The sequence below is a fragment of the Schistocerca americana genome, chromosome 5, assembly GCF_021461395.2.
Source record: "Schistocerca americana isolate TAMUIC-IGC-003095 chromosome 5, iqSchAmer2.1, whole genome shotgun sequence".
Lineage (NCBI taxonomy): Eukaryota > Metazoa > Arthropoda > Insecta > Orthoptera > Acrididae > Schistocerca > Schistocerca americana.
Genome location: NC_060123.1, coordinates 134,872,773 through 134,893,556, shown reverse-complemented (window position 1 = coordinate 134,893,556; position 20,784 = coordinate 134,872,773). Strand labels below are relative to the sequence as shown.

At 41.3% G+C, this 20,784-nt stretch overlaps 1 protein-coding gene across 2 annotated transcripts in view; it reads left to right on the top strand.

The window, feature by feature from the left end:
• Positions 1-20,784, top strand: part of LOC124616079 (carcinine transporter) — a 249,312-nt gene that overhangs the window by 90,150 nt on the left and 138,378 nt on the right. For both annotated transcript variants that reach the window (XM_047144327.1, XM_047144328.1), the window contains exon 7: positions 13,264-13,385. In XM_047144327.1, coding sequence (XP_047000283.1) covers positions 13,264-13,385 — 122 coding nt within the window. The remainder of the gene's footprint in view (positions 1-13,263; positions 13,386-20,784) is intronic.

The following is a 20,784-nucleotide window of genomic DNA, read 5'->3' as shown; positions in this document are numbered from 1 at the left end:
TAATTGTAAAGAAAAAGGTCACCTTATTTCTAACCAACAGAACATGTCTTACTGCATTTTCTTAAAAAACTGCTACGCTATCTTGCAGAAAATTTATTCTCAGACAAAACAAGCTTAAGTTTGTCAATTTTCATACAGGACTGAAAAGGTGACAGTATTTCATCATTATACATTGTTTCACAATTTTTTGCTTATTTCAGCCAATTGTACATGTACTTAATTATGATTGGTTGCTCAAAATTTTGCACCAAAATTATTCACGAGTTTTTCTTGCAGAAGTATCTTAATTGTCAATTTCTATTATTGCATACTTTAAATAATTAATGGCAGGAAGTTTAAGATAAGAGATAATAACAAGAGGTATGCTTTTTATTATTTGTTATGCAAATCATTCAGCTTGTGATGTACTAAGCTTTTAAGTAAGTTTTTCTATGTAATAAGGTCATTTTGAAGGTTTACCTATGTAGTATAAACTAATTACATACATTATTATCATAAAATTCACACAATATTTAATATTTTGTTTGGTATTGTGGTTTTGTTTGCTGTTATTTTTTGCACTGTGTTATGTATTTATGATTTTTCATGTGTTTAGGTTTACAGTCCCAGTATGTGAACAAAATATGTGCAACTACGAAAGAAAAAATTATAAAACAGAAACAATAAAAAAGTTAAACACAATTTTTAAAAATTAAAAAATATAAAAGAAAATAACAAAATAATTAAAATTAATTGGTAAAACATAAAAAATTTGAAAAATAAAACAAAAAACCTCATGCATGCATGTGACATTGACGTGGTGGTGAGACTTCCGTGCTCCGAGGATACAGTAGACTATACTGGACAGATTCTATCATACTATGCGGGTAACTGTAGAGACGCCAGAATAATGAAACCCAACTCAAGCAACATGGTTCAAAAGACAATAAAAAACCCTGTACTGGATCATTCACTGCCCGAGTCAACAAAAATCTACATCAGTTGCCAAACTGTGGCAGTCTGGTGTCAAAATTATGGTAGAGTAAAAGTTGGGAACCAGAATGAAAAATGTTCCTATCATAGCAAAAAAAAAGATGAGTATTCCTGGGCAGAGTTAGGGATGTAAAAGAAGGTAAACTAGCTTACTGATTTATCTGACAACTTCAAAGGTATTTAAATCAAAACATTTTGACATAATCATGCTTTTTTATGAATGAACCCAGCTCTCTTAGCTGCAAGGTGTTGGCACACCTGCAGCTTGCAATGCGTACACAAAAGTCCATGAGACTGTGTCCAAAATCCAGAGGATGCACCAGTCATATCAAACAATTATGATATCATATTCTTGAAGAGCATACATGTAATAGCTAAAAAAGTTTTTCTGGTGGGGATAAAATTTCTGGGTTTTGGATTTGTTCCTGGGTGGATGCTAAAACAATTTTTTGATTTCTGGGTGGGGGAGGGGGTTGATTTTTTTCCCCTAGGGACTATTTCTCCTCCAAACCCACCCCCTGTTACATATATGGTGAGGGGTGTAGGAAAAAACAGACAAAAATTTACGTGCTTCTATAGAGTGGGATACATCTACAACAGGAAATATCTGAGAGTGGAAATGCATCTATAATGGGAAGCATCCCAGAGTGGGCATGCATGCATCCTAAACTTTAATGTTATGTTGCATGACATGACAAATGTCATGCTGGATGTCATGATGGCGTGTGTCATGTTATACGACATGACATTATCTATCATGTTACTTTACTTGACATGACGCATTATATTATGTAACATGGGTAGTAATACTAACAAGTAAAAATACGCGAACAATGTCAAGATGTTTTGATTTAAATGTCTTTGGAGCTGCCAAATTCATTGAAAAGCTAGTTTCCTTCTTTTACATCCTGAACTCAGCACTTTTTGTGTTACTCTAGGAGGATTTTTCATTCTGGTTTACTATAATATATGAAAATAACTAAATACATATTACTTTGACTGAAGTAGCATAAAAATAAATAGATACTATATGATGTATACAGATTGAAAGTGGCATGTTAATGTAAATTGGTCTTCTTATAGTCATTCATAGAGTCAGAACTATGTTGAAGGGGTAATTTTGTGACATTCTTCCCAAAGAAGCCATTTTTATTTTTTATAGAAGTTGGTAATTTATAATAAAGCAATCTCCTCACATATACTGATTGGCAAAAGGAAGTGAAGCACACAGGTGGATGAAATGAAATGAAGCTTCAGGCTTTGAGAGGCTACATGATGTTATTTCAGTGGTTACAATATCAAACCAAATTTACAAAGAACTTGTCTGTACAAGCTCACATATCAGTATGACATTGCACCCTGCCTGACCTGGACACATGCAGTGATTCGGTTGAGAAGGGTCTCATAATGCAGTTGTAGCCTCTATGGAGGCAAGCTGGCCTACAACAGTTGTAACTGTTCCTCAGTTTCTTGAATATTGGCTCTGGGATGCAGTTGATGTACAAGTTGCTCTCATACATGTTCTATCAGGAACAGATGTGGGAATCTTATTGGCTACAGGATTACCTCAGCTTCATGCAAAAAGTTCATACAGATGTATGCTACATTTGGACAAGCATTGCCCTGTTGAAAAATGACACCGAGATACTATCTCATGAGAGGTAACACATGAGGGCACAGGATGTCCCTGATGTACCAATCTACTGTCACAGTTGTCTCAGTCACTACTAGCCATGACCAGAAGTCATATACAATGGCTCCCCAAACTGTGACTTACCAGAACATTGGAAGACCAAGACCTCTTCATCTACATCTACATCTACATTTATACTCTGCAAACCACCCAACGTTGTGTGGCACAGGGCACTTTACGTGCCACTGTCATTACCTCCCTTTCCTGTTCCAGTCGCGTATGGTTCGCAGGAAGAATGACTGCTGGAAAGCCTCCGTGCATGCTCGAATGTCTCTAATTTTACATTCGTGATCTCCTCGGGAGGTATAAGTAGGGGGAAGCAATATATTCTATACCTCATCCAGAAACACATCCTCTAGAAACCTGGACAGCAAACTACACCGCGATGCAGTGCCTCTCTTGCACAGTCTGCCACTTGAGTTTGCTAAACATCTCCGTAACGCTATCACGCTTACCAAATAACCCTGTGACGAAACACGCCGCTCTTCTTTGGATCTTCTCTATATCCTCTGTCAACCCGACCTGGTACGGATCCCACACTGATGAGCAATACTCAAGTATAGGTTGAACGAGTGTTTTGTAAGCCACCTCCTTTGTCGATGGACTACATTTTCTAAGGACTCTCCCAATGAATCTCAACCTGGCACCCGGCTTACCAACAATTAATTTTATATGATCACTCCACTTCAGATCATTCCATACGCATACTCCCACATATTTTACAGAAGTAATTGCTATCAGTGTTTGTTCCACTATCATATAATCATACAATAAAGAATCCTTCTTCCTATGTACTCACAATACATTACATTTGTCTATGTTAAGGGTCAGTTGCCACTCCCTGCACCAAGTGCCTATCCGCTGCAGATCTTCCTGCATTTTGCTGCAATTTTCTAATGCTGGAACTTCTCTGTATACTACAGCATCATCCGTGAAAAGCCGCATGGAAATTCCGACACTATCTACCAGGTCATTTATATATATTGTGAAAAGCAGTGGTCCCGTAACACTCCCCTGTGGCATGCCAGAGGTTACTTTAATGTCTGTAGATGTCTCTCCATTGAGAACAACATGCTGTGTTCTGTTTGCTAAAAACTCGTCAATAAAGCCACACAGCTGGTCTGATATTCCGTAAGCTCTTACTTTGTTTATCAGGCGACAGTGTGGAACTGTATCGAACACCTTCCGGAAGTCAAGGAAAATGGCATCTACCTGGGAGCCTGTATCTAATATTTCTGGATCTCATGAACAAATAAAGCTAGTTGGGTCTCACACGATCACTGTTTCCGGAATCCATGTTGATTCCTACAGAGTAGATTCTGGGTTTCCAGAAATGACTTTATACGCAAGCAAAAAACATGTTCTAAAATTCTACAACAGATTGATGTCAGAGATATAGGCCTATAGTTTTGCACATCTGCTCGATGACCCTTCTTGAAAACTGGAACTACCTGTGCTCTTTTCGAATCATTTGGAACCTTCCGTACCTCTAGAGACTTGCGGTACACGGCTGTTAAAAGGGGGACAAGTTCTTTCGCGTACTCTGTGTAGAATTGAATTGGTATCCCGTCAGGTCCAGTGGACTTCCCTCCGTTCAGTTGCTTTTCTATTCCTTGGACACTTATTTCGATGTCAGCCATTTTTCCATTCGTGGAGGATTTAGAGAAGGAACTGCAGTGCGGTCTTCCTCTGTGAAACAGCTTTGGAAAAAGGTGCTTAGTATTTCAGCTTTATGCATGTCATCCTCTGTTTCAATGCCATTATCATCCCAGAGCATCTGGATATGCTCTTTCGATTCACTTGCTGATTTAATGTAAGACCAGAACTTCCTAGGATTTTCTGTCAAGTCGGTACATAGATTTTACATTAATTTACTGAACACTTCATGCATAGCCATCCTTATGTTAACTTTGACATCGTTTAGCTTCTGTTTGTCTGAGAGGTTTTGGCTGCATTTAAATTTGCAATGAAGCTCACTTTGCTTTCACAGTACTTCCCTAACTTTGTTGTTGAACCACGGTGGGTTTTTCCCATCCCTCACAGTTTTATTGATTGGCGACTCCATGTTGACTTGTGCACTACGACCAGGTAACAGGTATACTTGAAAAAAGAGACAGCATTGGTCGTATATTTTTTACTATTGCAAAATCGATTTTCTGTCACTGAGTGACCATCTTCAGTGCTATATTGTATAACTTAAATTGGGATGCACTGTTGTCACTAAGCTTACGGCAATCACATAGTCTATGTGATTGCCGTATGCTTAGTGACAACAGTGCATCCCAATTTAAGTTATACAATATAGCACTGAAGATGGTCACTCAGTGACAGAAAATCGATTTTGCAATAGTAAAAAATATACGACCAATGCTGTCTCTTTTTTCAAGTATACCTCACAGTTTTACTCAGCACGTACCTGTCTAAAATGCACTTTACAATTGCCTTGAACTTTTTCCATAAACATTCAACATTGTCAGTGTTGGAACAGAAATTTTCGTTTTGATCTGTTAGGTAGTCTGAAATCTGCCTTCTATTACTCTTGCTAAACAGATAAACCTTCCTCCCTTTTTTTATATTCCTATTAACTTCCATATTCAGGGATGCTGCAACGGCCTTATGATCACTGATTCCCTGTTCTGTACATACAGAGTCGAAATGTTCGGGTCTGTTTGTTATCAGTAGGTCCAAGATGTTATCTCCACGAGTCAGTTCTCTGTTTAATTGCTCGAGGTAATTTTCGGATAGTGCACTCAGTATAATTCACTCGATGCTCTGTCCCTACCACCCGCCCTAAACATCTGAGTGTCCCAGTCTATATCTGGTAAATTGAAATCTCCACCTAAGACTATAACATGCTGAGAAAATTTATGTGAAATGTATTCCAAATTTTCTCTCAGTTGTTCTGCCACTAATGCTGCTGAGTCGGGAGGTCGGTAAAAGGAGCCAATTATTAACCTAGCTCGGTTGTTGAGTAGAACCTCCACCCATAATAATTCACAGGAACTATCCACTTCTATTTCACTACAGGATAAACTAATACTAACAGCGACAAACACGCCACCACTGGTTGCATGCAATCTATCCTTTCTAAACACCGCCTGTGCCTTTGTAAGAATTTAGGCAGAATTTATCTCTGCCTTCAGCCAGCTTTCCGTACCTATAAAGATTTCAGCTTTGGTGCTTTCTATCAGTGCTTGAAGTTCTGGTACTTTACCAGCGCAGCTTCGGCAGTTTACAATTACAATACCGACTGCTGCTTGGTCCCTGCATGTCCTGACTTTTCCCCGCACCCTTTGAGACTGTTTCCCTTTCTGTACTTGCCCGAGGCCACCTAACCTAAAAAAACCGCCCAGTCCAGCACGCAACCCCTGCTACCCATGTAGCCGCCTGCTGTGTGTAGTGGACTCCTGACCTATCCAGCAGAACCCAAAACCCCACCACCCTATTGCGCAAGTCGAGGAATCTGCAGCCTACACAGACGCAGAACCATCTCAGCCTCTGATTCAGACTCTCCACTCAGCTCTGTACCAAAGGTCTGCAGTCAGTCCTGTCGACGATGCTGCAGATGGTGAGCTTTGCTTTCATCCTGCTAGTGAGATTGGCAGTCTTCACCAAATCAGATAGCCGCCAGAAGCCAGAGAGGATTTCCTCCAATCCATAGCGACATACATTATTGGTGCCAACATGAGCGACCACCTGCAGGTGGGTGCACCCTGTACCCTTCATGGCATCCGGAAGGACCCTTTCCACATCTGTAATTACTCCCCCCAGTATGCACACGGAGTGCACATTGATTTTCTTCCCCTCCCTTCCTCTTCCTAGGTTGCTGCCTTACTCACCATCAATGGACATCTAGGGTAGTGTGGAACCACAATTTATTGCTGAATACAATCCAAAGCTGTCAGTCAGCAGTGATTGTTGCTTTCTGGTCATGGCAGCACTCCAAACACTGCTGTTTCTCTTGTGGTGTTAGTGGCAGCCTATGCATGGGATTGTAATTCCCAAGTCTGGCAATGGCTAGTCCTTGGCCAATGGCACGGAATGACATGGAATGTTAAAGGTAGTCCATTACTAGTTTTGGGATGGCAGACACAGATGCAGAGAGTTACAATGTGCTTGGTGCATGAATCAGTGATACTCCCTTGTAGTCAGACATAGTCAACAGAAACCTTGATGACGTGTGTGCTCAACATCAGGCTGCTTTCACTTCTGAATCCCCCACAAATGGCAGGCATGATTTAACCAGCTGGCCAAATGGAGATCCACAGTGAGGCCCCTTTCAAACTATGTTGTACACTATTAACACTGCCACATGAGTACATGCCATCTCATGTCCTTCACAGTGATCACTCAACATCTGATGCTGTTCATATCCCTTATACCCTACTAAGCCTGGTAACAACACTAAACAGAAACAACACACATGCACCCTGGTGGCCACTCAATCTGTCACAGAGACTTTCAAATCTAATTATTTACATACCCACTGATGGTATGTACATGTATGAAATTCCATTAACATCAGACCATGTCTTCTGTATGCCTCACTTTTATTGTCAGGCAGTGTGTCTCAAACTAGTGTGAACTTTATTAAGCCTATGAATTGTTAGAAGGGTGTTGTTGTGGCTTCTAGTGTGATGGTAATGAACATCATTTTCAGTTGGAAGAAAAGCAGATTATTTTTTTATGAAAGTGTCTGTCTCAAGAATTAAATAAATGGAACAAGTAAAATAATTAGTGCCTTGGGACATGTAGACCACCTCCAAGATGGTGCACTCTGGGCAACGGACTGCGATAGCAGGACGGCAGAAAGTCTACACAAATGGTGGCCGAACTAGATCATAGACCTCTCATGGCCACACACAGCGACAAAACAAGAAAAAGAAGAATGCTATCATTGAGAAAGGCTCTTCTGAGAGCCAACAGACTAAAGATGTTGGACCCATCATCCATGTTCTGCAAATTAATGTAGAAGGCTTGACAAGGGATAAATGTGACTACATAAGCAAGCTGGCTAACGATCATAAAACTGACATCATAGCACTCCAAGAAACTCATCAAGTGCAGGAGCGCATAACAGCATGCACCATCCCAGGCTACAGGATGGTCGCAGCACTGCCATTGCACATTCATGGATCCGCTCTGTATCTTGGTAACAACATTGCTGGATACAAAGAAGTGATATGCCAGGAAATTAATGACATAGAAATAATTGCTATTGAACTTAATGGAATGGCCATAGCAGCTGTTTATAAGCCCCCACAAAGTAAATGGCCAACACCAGCTTTACCAGTACTGCCCAACCCCTGCGTGTATGTGGGGGATTTTAATAGCCGCCACACTCTCTGGGGCCTTGGCAACGTCGACGAAAATGGAGAAACTCTATCTGAGTGGATTGAAGCACAAGACATGTTCGTGATATATGATGCCAAGGACCCTAAGACATTCCAGTTGGCCAGATGGCAAACAGATACCAATCTTGATCTCTGCATTGTGTCCACTGATCAGAATAGAGTCCAACCATACCATACAAAAAGAGTCCTGAAACACTTTCCAAAGAACCAACATTGTCCCACCATACTTAACATAGGCCTCCAAATCACAGTAGTAAAATCTATCAATAAACCGCGATGGAACTTTAAGAAAGCCAATTGGGCAAATGCTCAGGAAGTTGATCAAAATTTGGCACTTGATTACTCCAAAGCAAGAAAACTATAAACGATTCACTGGAGTCATCATCGCTGCAGCCAAAAGGAATATACCACGCGGAGTTAGACAACAGTATATTCCTAGCTCAGACAATAATATTAACAAACTTTATGATAAATACCAAGAAACAGGAAACCCTGAAATCGGTGGACAAATATTAGAGGGACTAAACACACACAGTAAACACAAGTGGCAGGAATTCACGTCCCAGGTGAATTTTACACATTCCAGCAGAAAAGCCTGGTCATTATTGAGGAAACTTGGTAACTCCTCTTCAGCACGCCACCAGGAACCTAAAATAAAACCATCGGAGATGGCATTGCACATAAAGGTGCGTTCTGAGAAAACCCCTCTTGATCCAACAACTGAAGCAGAAACTAAAGAAGAACTACAAGAACTTGATAAAACTCTGAATGACAATACATCGCTTTCGTCACCATTTAGCGAAGAGGAAATCAAGGGTGTGATAAAGACCTTAAAAATACACAAAGCAGCGGGATTGGATGGTATATTCCCAGAATTTATAAAACACCTCTGACCTAATGGAAAAGCGTGGCTAAGAAACTTTTACACCAACATTTTAAACACTGGAACAGCCCCACCACAATTTAAAATAACCCACACCCCAGCAATCCTTAAACCTGGAAAGCTACCCAAAGATCCAACCAGCTACCGTCCCATCACCCTCTTGAGTGTATGCTTTAAGTTGTTGGAATGCTTAATACTTAATAGAACACAGGACATCGTGGATGGAATAACCCCTCCATATCAGGCAGGTTTCAGAAACAAGCGCAGCTGTGGCGAACAAGTTTTAGCCCTAACATCATATATAGAAAGTGGATTCCAGAACAGGATGAAGTCAAGTGTAGCTTTTGTTGATCTGTCGTCGGCATACAACAATGTGTGGCTCCAGGGTCTTATGCTTAAGTTTCTTGAGACACATAACTAATTTAAAACTGGCAACCTTAATGAACAACATGCTGACAAACAGGTCTTTCAAAGTGAGCATCGGCCACAACACCAGCAGATCGTATTAAAAAAAAAAAAAAAAAAAAAAAAAAAAAAAAAAAAAAAAAAAAAAAAAAAAAAAAAAAAAAAAAAAAAAAAAAAAAAAGAGGCCTCTCTCAAGGATCTGCGTTGGCTCCAACCCTTTTTAATTTGTATATTAGTGACTTGCCAAATACAGTCAGCAGGAAATTTTTCTACGCCAATGATTTGGCACTAGTTGTACAAACTAAAACACTTGGGGAAGGAGCGAACGTACTCACAGAAGATCTGGAGTTCTTGAATTCCTATTATAAAAAATGGTGACTCGGCCCTAATCCAACCAAGACTGAGGTGTGTGCTTTCCACTTGAACAATAAATTGGACCACCAGGAACTGAATGTGAACTTCTGTGAACAAAGAGTCAAACACAACTTCAACCCCAAATACCTTGGCGTAACACTAGACCGCTCGCTGACTTACAAAAAACATCTAGAAAACGTAAGACAAAAGCTAAAGAGTCGCAACAACATGCTGAGAAAATTGGCTGGCTCGACTTGGGGAGCTCAAGCATCCACCTTACGTACTGCCACAATAGCCCTGGTATATCCTGTTGCCGAATATTGCTCCACTGTCTGGCATTCGAGCACTCATACTAAGAAAATCGACGTCCAGTTGAATGAGTGTATGAGGATAATAACGGGTACTATTAAATCCACCCCAGTCCCTTAGCTGCATACTCTAAGCAATATCCGACCTCCATAATTGTGAAGGCAAGAAGCAGCAGCAAGAGAGTGGTCAAAAATTCATGACTCAGATTACCTGCAGAATCTACCAATCCACGATATTTTGAACCAAATACCACTGACCTGCTTGAAGTCATGGAAGCCTATATGGGTTAATACACAAGAACATGAACCTGACATCAAGGAGCAATGGTGGCACTTTTGGAATGATTCTGTAATTAATAAACAAGGTATCCAAGATCCTACTCTGAAATTACCAGGCTTTGACCTGAAGAGATGTACCTGGACTAAATTAAACTGTATCAGAATGGGCCATGCAAGATGCAATGCATGTAAGTACAAGTGGGGTCTATGCGACTCACCAGCCTGTGACTGTGGAGCACCAGAACAGAACATCTGCCATATTATTGAGGAATGCCCCTTAAGAAGATACGCCGGACCTGTCTCTGAGGTCATATATGTGAAACCCTCTGCTTTGGATTGGCTGTGCAATCTAGATATTGAGCTTTAAATATATGACTGAGTTTCTAGACAGGCTTGCCAAGCTTTTAACGTGTAGTTATTTTGTCTTGAGTGTTTGTACTTTATCCTTTTGTGCTATTGCTTGTTTTTTTACACATGTACTATTTACACATTGTTTTGTTTTATACATTTCGTTTACATATTGTTGTACTTATATAAAATATTGTCGCTGTATTTCCATATGCAAAATAAATAAAATAAATAAATTAGTGCCTTGAATATTGCTCTTGTAGTAGTATGACATGGTTCTTTCCTGTTATCTTTAAGATTCTTTTCTGCACCATAGAAATTCTTGGGTATACATTTAATCTAATATGCCCCATAAGGTATATTGTAAGATACAACTGAATGCACTAGAACAAAATAAAATGATCTATACATTACGAAGTCACAGCTTTATTGGAATACCCTTGCAACATATCAAAAGCTGCACACTCTTTTAAGTAGTGCATTTTTGTGCAGATTACACTGTAGAGAATTGTCTATCCATAGTCCAAGAAAATCTATTTCATTTATTTGTTCTGTTACTTGATTATGAAAAGACAAGAGCTCTGCGTGGATTCCACTGTTCTGTGATGGCCTAGAAGGCCGTGGAGGCCGTTTGCTCTTATTTAGCAGTAGTTTGTTGTTAAATAGCCAGTAATGAAGTAACTGATATCAATTATTGCAGTCCTCACACATTCCAGTGAGGCATTCCAGAAGATCTGGTTTATGTTGTCAGAAAAATGGTAGGAACTGCAAATGGCAAATTTTTCTAAGTCATTCATGTATAGCATATGAGGAAAGGCCCTAGGCTGAAGCCTTGAATGGACTTTCTTCTTTGTTAAGTTGTAAGCTCAACCAGCTGTTTCTTGTTTGAAAGATACAAGTGGAACCACTCATTCCAGACACCTCTAATTTCATAAGTTTCCAGCTTATCTAACAGCTGGGAGTGGTTTAAAAGATCAACTACTTCTGTGATGTCTGTAAAGGGTGCAGGAGATAGTATTTCTCATTAAACACACTTGTATAATGTAGTCTGTGACGATGAAAATTGCATCATTCATTGATCTGTTTTTCCAAAAGCCAAACTGGTGTTCCGATAATAAGTTTGTTTCAAGAAAAATCATTAGATGCATGTTGGTGAACTTTTCAAATATTCTAAGGAAGTTTAATAGGTTGCAGTTAAAGTAATTAATGTGGTGCCTATTGCCTTTCCTGAATAGTGGAACCGTCTAAGTCCATTTGAGAGCTGCAGGAAAAATTCCAATACACATAGAACAGTTGATAATGTCACATAGTGTTTTAATACTTTGAATGTCAACTTTTATTGTAATCTATCAGTGCTAGAAGCATGTCTGCTTCATCAATCTCATAATTTTCGGAACTTAATGTTTGAATGCAAGTGTTAAAATAGTGATGTTACCATTGTTGTACTTTTCATTATGAAAGCTTTAGAAGGGAATGTACACACAGATGATAGGCTATTAGCACTGCTGGTGAAGTGTAGAATAAATGTATCACATATTTCTCTTGTGCCTGTAACTAGATTACTACTGTAGCATATATACAATGGGCTTTCAGTAAGTAATGCAACAATTTTTTCCTGGAAGCAAGTCGATTTTATTCAGGATTCCAATACACTGTATTACTCCTCACTCTTCTGGCTACAAAACCCTGTTTTTCAACATAATCTCCATTTAACGCAATGCAACGACAGCCTTTCGCCAGCATACTGGGAGAGTCTGTATGACTGTGTGGTGCCACTCTACTGGTCAATGTAGGAGCCAACGTTTTGTTGCATCAGTAACCTCCCCATCATTTACATACTGCTTCCCACAGAGTGCATCGTTCATTGGGCCCAACTGATGGAAGTCAGAAGGAGCGAGATCCAGGCTGTATCGGGATGAGGAAGGACAGTCCAATTAACTGTTGTGATCTCTGCTCAGGTGCACAGACTAGTGTGAGGCCTCGCATTGTCATGTAGAAACAGAAGTTCATTTGCATTTTTGTGTCAACAGACATGCTGAAGTCATTTCTGTGTGTGTGGCCAGGCGGCACACGGGACATTGGACACATTTGCGAGACCTTATCATCATGGCAGATGCCCCCAGGAACCTTCTGTGATTTTGTTCACTGCAATGTCTCTGCCCCAGTCTTCAAGCAGCTATGAATATCCATGATGCTCTGATATTCTGCAAAAGAAATTCAGTGACAGCTCTCTGCTTGGAACACACCTCTGTTACAGTTATAGGTGCTGAAGCAGGAATATTCCATGATGTCCCACAACAAATTTCACCTTTTATCAACTGAAATTTTCCAAGTAAAAAATGTGTTACATTACTTATTGAACACCCCTCATATACATTCCTTGCTTCAGGTTATTACTGGTTTTCGGTGTTCCCTTGACAGTGTCCTGCATTGGCATAAATTTATTGTTGCATTCACTTATATATCTGTTATTGTGAAGTTGCTGAGTTTTACAAATCAATTTCCTTAGGATCTTCTTGTACAACCTAAAGTAGCTGTGAAAATTTGAACCATGCATTATAGTGATGTGCTCATATAGACTCCTCATAGTCTTACATCATATTCTAGTGCCTTAAAATAAATCAGTTAATGTAAAGAAATGTTAATAAAGTTTTCTTTGTTCACTAGCAACGCATGACTTTAAAACGTTCACTTAGTGAAGAGAAGCGTTTACATGAGACTCCAGGTGTTATGGCTCTGTGCAGGACGCCAAACATGCGACTCAAGACTGCATTAATTACACTGAATTGGTAAGAATGCTCTTGTATTATTTATCATTTTTGCAATTTGCTTTAAAACTATAATATGCTGAAACACAAATTTTTTATATTCTGAAACTGTACTACATGCTTTATCCAAAAATTATGTTGAGTAGTTAGTTCAGGAGCCCACTCAAAGTGTAAATGGTTGTGAAAACACACTTGATTAGCAACAAATAACCCTGAGCAACAAGGAAACATTATGATGGATACCGGGATTAGTGACCACAAAGTCACTGTAATGAAACTAAGTACTACAACATCCAAACTCATTCCTATATATGAAAGGCAATGTCCTGACTGACTGACTAATTCATTATCGCCCAGCCCAAACCAGTAAGGATAGAATCTTGTTATTTGGAGGTGTGGGTTTTATACAGTAGGCACTGTTTAAGAAGCAGTTTTTCGAAATTCCATTCCTAAGAGGGTGAAATAGGGTATGAAAGGTTTTCTTGAAAAATGTTGCTATTACGGTAATTTTGAAGCTAGATATAGTAAAACTGGTATTTGGTTTCATAGTCAGAAATAAAGAAATGCATGTTTCAGCATTTTTGGAACTTTGACCCTGTGGGGGTGAAATAGTGGGTGAAAGCTTCTTTTGAAAATATATATTTATTAAAGAAGCACTAAAGCTACATGTACAAACAGTGGTATTTGACTTCTCGGTTACAAATAAAGAAGTATGTGTTTCAGTGTTTTTGGAAACTGAACCCCTAAGGGGGTGAAATAAGGCCTCAGATTTTTTATAACAATATTTTATTATGAAAGTATTTTAAAGCTAAATCTGTGAAAATTTAAATTTTGCTCCTCATAAATAAAAAAAAATGTGTGTCACTGTTTTTTGGAAATTCAACCCCTTTGATGGTGAAATGGGAGAAGAAAGTTTTTATGGGAATATCTCATTGTGCAAATATTTTTGAAGCAAAACTATAAAAATCTGTCTGTGGCTTCTCTGTTAGAAATAAAACGGATGCATGTCACTGTTTTTGGAAATTCAACCTCAAAGGGGGTAAAATAGGGAATGAAATGTTTTAGGAGACTATTTCATTACGAAAGCCTTTTTCAAGCTAAATCTTTGAAAATTAGTGCTTGGTTTCTCGGTTAGAGATGAAAAAATACATCTTTCATTGTTTTTGAAAATTCAACTCCTAAGGGGGCAGAATAGGGTCAGACTGATTCACTGACTCATCATTTCCCAGCCCAGACTGCTAAGGATAGAAAATTGAGGTTAGGAGAGAGTGTGGTTCACATATTGTTTAAGAAGGGATTGTACGAAATTCCACTCCTAAGGGGGTGAAATAAGAGATGAAGTTTTTTTTTATTTTTATTTATTTATTTATTTGAAAAATGTCACTAGTAAGGCAATTTTGAAATTAGACCTATGAAAACTGGTATTTGGTTTCTCAGTCAGAAATAAATAAAAAAATACATGTTTCAGCATCACTAAGGGGGTAAAATAGTAGGCGAAAGTTTTTTTGAAAATAATTACGAAAGAACTACTAAAGGATTTTTAAAGCTACATCTATGCCAGATGGTATTTAACTTCTTTGTTAGAAATAAAGAAATATGTGTTTTGGTGTTTCTGGAAATTCAATCCTAAGGTGGTGCAATATGGGATGCAAATTCTTAAGAAAATATTTCATTGTATTAAAAAAAACTTTAAAGCTAAATTTATGAAATTTGGTATTTCAGTTCTTAGTTATACCGGTATATAAAGAAATATTTGTTACAAGATGGAAGTTTCTATGGAAATATCTCCTCAAGAATGCGAAAGGCATGATTAAAAAAAATGTCGGACTCCAGCTAACAGAACTACTTTTTGATCACAAGTACATTAAGAAAAGACCATCTTATATGGATTTAATTTGCGCGAAATGCTTAGGTGTTGCAATTTGTGAACATCATAAAAATTAGATGAAATAAAAATAAAAAAAAATCTTTGCAGGCTCTACAGTCTATGTGAGCAAAGCAGCAGGTGCTAAGCCAGTCAAAAATAAATGTAAAATATATCTACTTAAAAAAGCAGGTGAAAATGTGATGGTACCTTTCTATGAGAGAATTTCCATTCATTCCAAACTAACTATGTCAGCGTAGACTAAATGTGTGTTGATTGAAAGGAAACAGTATCAATGGTAATTGAGAGATTTATAGCAAGTAAATTAGTAAGAGACAGTACTGATACCCCATAGTATATAAAAAAAGTCAGATCACTCTTGCAAAATCAACAAAAAAGCACAGCAAACTGAACACGTTGGAGACCAGCGACATTGAAAAATATTGGGCCTAGGAAACCAGCCATTTGTCATTATCTGTCATTACTGGCACATAAGTGATTGATGCATCTGTTGTGACCCACCGATCATTCAAAGCGCCGCCGCGCAATTACGCACATCCTCTACATGCGGCGGTGTGTGCCAGCCATGCAGCAGCTGCACCACCTAAGTGGCCAGCCGGGCAGCGGCCGCTAGAGTGGGACTCAGTGCTCATTCGAATGCTAACGTGTGCACATGTCTTGCTTGTCAACTTACTCTGTGACTTGTATGTGTTGTGTCATTCTGAAATATATGTGTTAAACTTGACCTTATAACAATTGGCGATGAGGTAGTGGATTTTTCCTTTTCACCGTTGAGCCACAGGTTTCCATGGCTACTTTCGAGCAACTATTGCAAAATCTCCTTGAACAGCAAATGCTTCTAACAGCGGCGATTCCCGATTTCATCACGGCGTCAAATGTGGAGCGTTTCTCGTCATTGGCTATACCTCCTTTTCCTCCTTTTGACAAGACGGCGGAAAACTGGTCTGATTATGAAAAACGTCTTCGACAGCACTTCTTGGCATTTCATGTCACGGACGAACAACCATGTAAGTCTCTGTTCCTTTCCTGGATTTCACCTCAAATGTATCGGTTGTTGTCACAATTGGCTCCTTTGAAGGATCCTGCATCTTTGTCCTTTGCTGAAATGTGCTCACTTCTGTCTGTCTATTTTCAAAAGCAAAAACATGTGGTAGCCTCTCGTGTTGCCTTTTATCGTTGTCACAAACAGCCACATCACTCCTGTCGCGCTTGGGCTGCTGAACTTCACGGCCTCAGTCGAAAGTGTCAATTTGTTACTGACGTTCACAAAGAATCCGATGCCGATTCCATGGTACGGGATGCTATTATCCGGTCGGCGCCTGACAAAGACGTTTGGCAATGGGCCCTTCAGTTGGCAAATCCGACTCTATATGAAATTCTCTCCATTGCGCAGTCTTTTGAAATTTCTCGCGCTGCTGGGGCGCAAATAGAAGCGTGGGATGATGTCAGGGAAATACAATGTCTGTGCGCTGTTGATGACGTGTGCGGCGCGTCCCCGCCGGCCGACGTGGCCGCAGTGTGCTCCCATGCGCAGCCTCAGCCTAACCGTAAACAACACGCTAAGGAACTGCAGCAAAACCCCCTGCAACTTCCTTCATGTCCACAGTGTTTTACGAAACATTCACGCGAGGATTGTCCACAACGTTGGGCTGTGTGTCACAATTGCAAAAAGAAAGGTCATGTGTCTTCCGTTTGCAAATCCGACCACATACATGATGTTCATGAACATGACGCTGATTCTGATTCTGTGTTGTCTGTCAATTGCACTTTTTCCCTTTCAGGGAAGTTATTCCTCACTGTCCAAATCCTTGGTCGAGATGTTCACATGCAGGGGGATACCAGTTCTGCTGCCACTATAATTAATTCTCAGACGTATCTTCAGTTGGGTTCTCCACTCCTGTCACCTGTCACTCGGCAATTACAGATGTACAATAACAGAAGATTTCTCTCTTGGGACAGCTCCATGCTGAGGTATCTTACAAATCCGTCGTTTGCACTGTTCCCATATTTGTGGTCAACCAGAGCAATGCAGGAAATCTTTTAGGTTTCGATGCCTTTCGGGTTTTTGGGTTCTCCATACATGACTCTGTCAATATTGTCTCTGATGCTATTCCTTAAGCTCAACTGGATTCCTTGTCGATGACATTTTTGTCCCTTTTTTCTCCTGGGTTAGGCTGTGCAAACGACTTTGAAGCTCATATCACGCTCAAACCCACTGTTCGGCCTAAGTTTTTTCGGGGTCGGCCCATTCCTGTGGCCCTTCGTGATCGGGTGAAACAGGAGTTGGATTGTCTCACTACTTCAGGGGTTTTGCTTCCTGTCACTTCCAGTGAGTGGTCCTCTCCTGTTGTTGTCATTGCTAAGCCAAATGGTGATATTCGTCTCTGTGGTGATTTCAAAGCCACTGTAAATGCTCAATGCCTCATCGACACTTACCCTATGCCCCGTCCTGAAGAACTGTTCACTAAACTTGCTGGAGGCCAGTATTTTTCTAAAGTTGACCTGTCAGAAGCTTATCATCAACTTCCTCTCGACGCTGCTTCCCGGCAGTTTCTGCTCCTTAACACGCCTTTCGGCCTCTATCAATACCAATGCTTGCCATTCGGGGTTGCTAGCGCCCCTGCTCTCTTTCAGCGATTTTTGGAACAATTATTGCTCCCTGTCCCTGGGTGTATCAATTACATGGACGACATTGTTGTCACTGGCTCCACCACTAAGGAACATCTTGAAAATCTTCACACACTTTTTCAGACTGCCGGTCTTAAGTGTAATCTTCAGAATTCACAATTTTTTCAGGCATCTATCATGTACTTGGGGTTTCAACTCTCTCGGTATGGTATTCGTCCGCTTCAGCAAACTGTCGCTGCGATCGATGCCCTTCCTCGCCCTACATCTGTTAAGGAACTGCAGGCCTTCTTGGGGAAAATAGCATACTATCACAAGTTTTTACCACCTGCAGCTTCGGTGGCTCAGCCATTGCATCGCCTGTTGCATAAAAACGTGCCTTTTCACTAGTCCGCGTCATGTAATGCGGCTTTCCAGAAATTGAAGACTATGCTGAAACAGGCCCCGTGCCTGGCTACTTATCGACCTGGCCAACATCTTGTTCTTGCCACAGACGCCTCTCAATACGGGTCCTTGCGCATCGTTTTTTTGACGGTTCAGAACAACCCATTGCTTATGCCTCCAAAACGCTCACGGATGCCCAACAAAAGTATTCTCAAATTGAGAAAGAAGCTTTGGCCATTATTTATGCTCTTCATAAGTTTGGTGTTTTTCTCTGTGGCTCAAAATTTCATCTTGTTACGGATCACAAACCACTTGTTTCCTTGTTTCATCCATCAATGTCACTTCCCGACAAGGCTGCACACCGCCTACAGCGTTGGGCTCTTTACTTGTCTCATTTCCATTATGAGATTCATTTCCGGCCAACGGCTCAGCATGCAAATGCTGATGCTCTGTCTTGCCTCCCCATGGGTCCTGATCAGGCATTCGACAGGGACGAACTTTTGTGTTTCCACCTGGATGTTGCCGAGCAGTGGGTTGTGGACGGGTTCCCCATCACTGGGGACAGGCTGGCGGCTGCTACGGGTTCTGACCCTACCCTCTTCCGGGTTTTACGCTGTATTCAGAAGGGTTGGCCAGATCGCCCGTCCGCTAAGACTTCTGATCTGTTGTGGAACTACTACGCTTTGTGCTACCACCTCACAGCTAGGGATGGTGATATCATCCTTTCCACTGACAATGTTTTGCCGCGTGTTGTGGTACCTGCGTCTTTGCATGCTTCGGTCTTGCGCCTCCTTCACCAAGGGCACTGGGGTGTGTCTCGCACAAAATCTCTGGCGTGCCCTCATGTCTACTGGCCTGGCATTGACTCTGAAATAGCACACATGGTCGCTGCCTGCAGCCCTTGTGCGTCACAGGCCGCTGCCCCGAAGTCATCTTTGTCACCCTGGCCTTCGCCTGAGAAGACCTGGGAGCGCATTCATGCTGACTCTGTGGGACCCTTTTTAGGTACTTATTGGCTCCTTGTAATTGACGCCTACTCTAACTTTCCTTTCATTGTCCGTTGCACGTCACCTACCACCGCAGCAACCACCAGTGCTCTCGCCCGCATTTTTTCTTTGGAAGGCCTCCCCTCTACTCTTGTTACTGATAATGGTCCGCAATTTGCCTCTTCCGAATTTGCGGATTTTTGTGCTCGTCACGGCGTTATGCATGTCACGGCCCCGCCGTTCCATCCACAATCCAACGGTGAGGCTGAACGACTGGTCCGCACATTTAAGGCTCAGATGCGGAAACTTCTGACTTCTTCTGCTGCTGATGATGCGCTTCTCCAGTTTCTGGCGTCTTACCGTTTCACCCCCATGGGCGACCACAGCCTGGCTGAGCTCTTACATGGCCAACAGCCCCGCACGCTACTTCCTCTTCTGCGGCCTTCCACCTCACGGCCGCGGGTGCCTTCACTTGGCCGGTTCACCGCCGACGACCTCGTCTGGGTACGGGGGTATGACAGGCTGCCAAAATGGAGCCCGGGCTGCATCTTACGACACCGTGGCAGACGCCTGTATGAAATCCAGACGGACACGGGTGTTGCAGTGCGTCATTCAGACCAGCTTCGGCCTCATGTGCCGGCAACGCCTGTTCCAAATGCTGCTACACCACCTTCGGCTCTACCTGCAGCTCGGGATCTTGGCATGTCTCAATACTCACAATGCAGCCCTCTCACCGTCATTGCGATGCCAGCACAAGAACAGACGCCACGAGGAGACGTGCCCATGCAGGAACCGGATGACCATCCTCTGTCAGAGCAAATCTACTCGCCTCCTCCTCCAACGGACGCCGACACATCGCCCCTGTCTCCTGTCATATCAACTGGACTTGCTGCAACGGGCAGATTGGTGCATGGGGCCCCAGCAGATTCGACCCCTACGTCTCCTGTCATCTCGACCCTTTATCATCGGGGACACTTCCGTCCGTAAGGGAAGCCTCCTCCTCGAGACTTTACGGCGAGTCAAACAATGCCTATGAACGTTAGCCATCTCCAGGACACCTCCATCAAGACCAGTGCAACAATTTCAATGGGGGGAAAAGTGTTGTGACTCACTGATCATTCAAAGCGCCGCCGCGCAGTTACGTGCGTCCTCTACGTGCGGTGCTGTCTACCAGCCATGCAGCAGCTATGCCACCTAAGCGGCCAGCCGGGCAGCGGCCGCTAGACTGGGACTCAGTGCTCATTCGAATGCAAACATGTACACATGTCTTGCTTGTCAACTTACTCTGTGACTTATATGTCTTGTGTCATTCTGAAATATACGTGTTAAACTTGACGTTATATCAGTATCTTCAAGAGTAATTCATACTAAAAAAAGACCAAGCTTCAAGATTTATTTTTCATATTTACTGCCGTTCTCTGATAGATTACAAGTATTAAAATAATTATGACAGAAAGTATAATTATCCTCCCAGGAAAAACAGTATGAAGTGAGTATTGAGCAATGTCTTCCCCTTGAGCTTCCAAAATTTGTTGCTCAC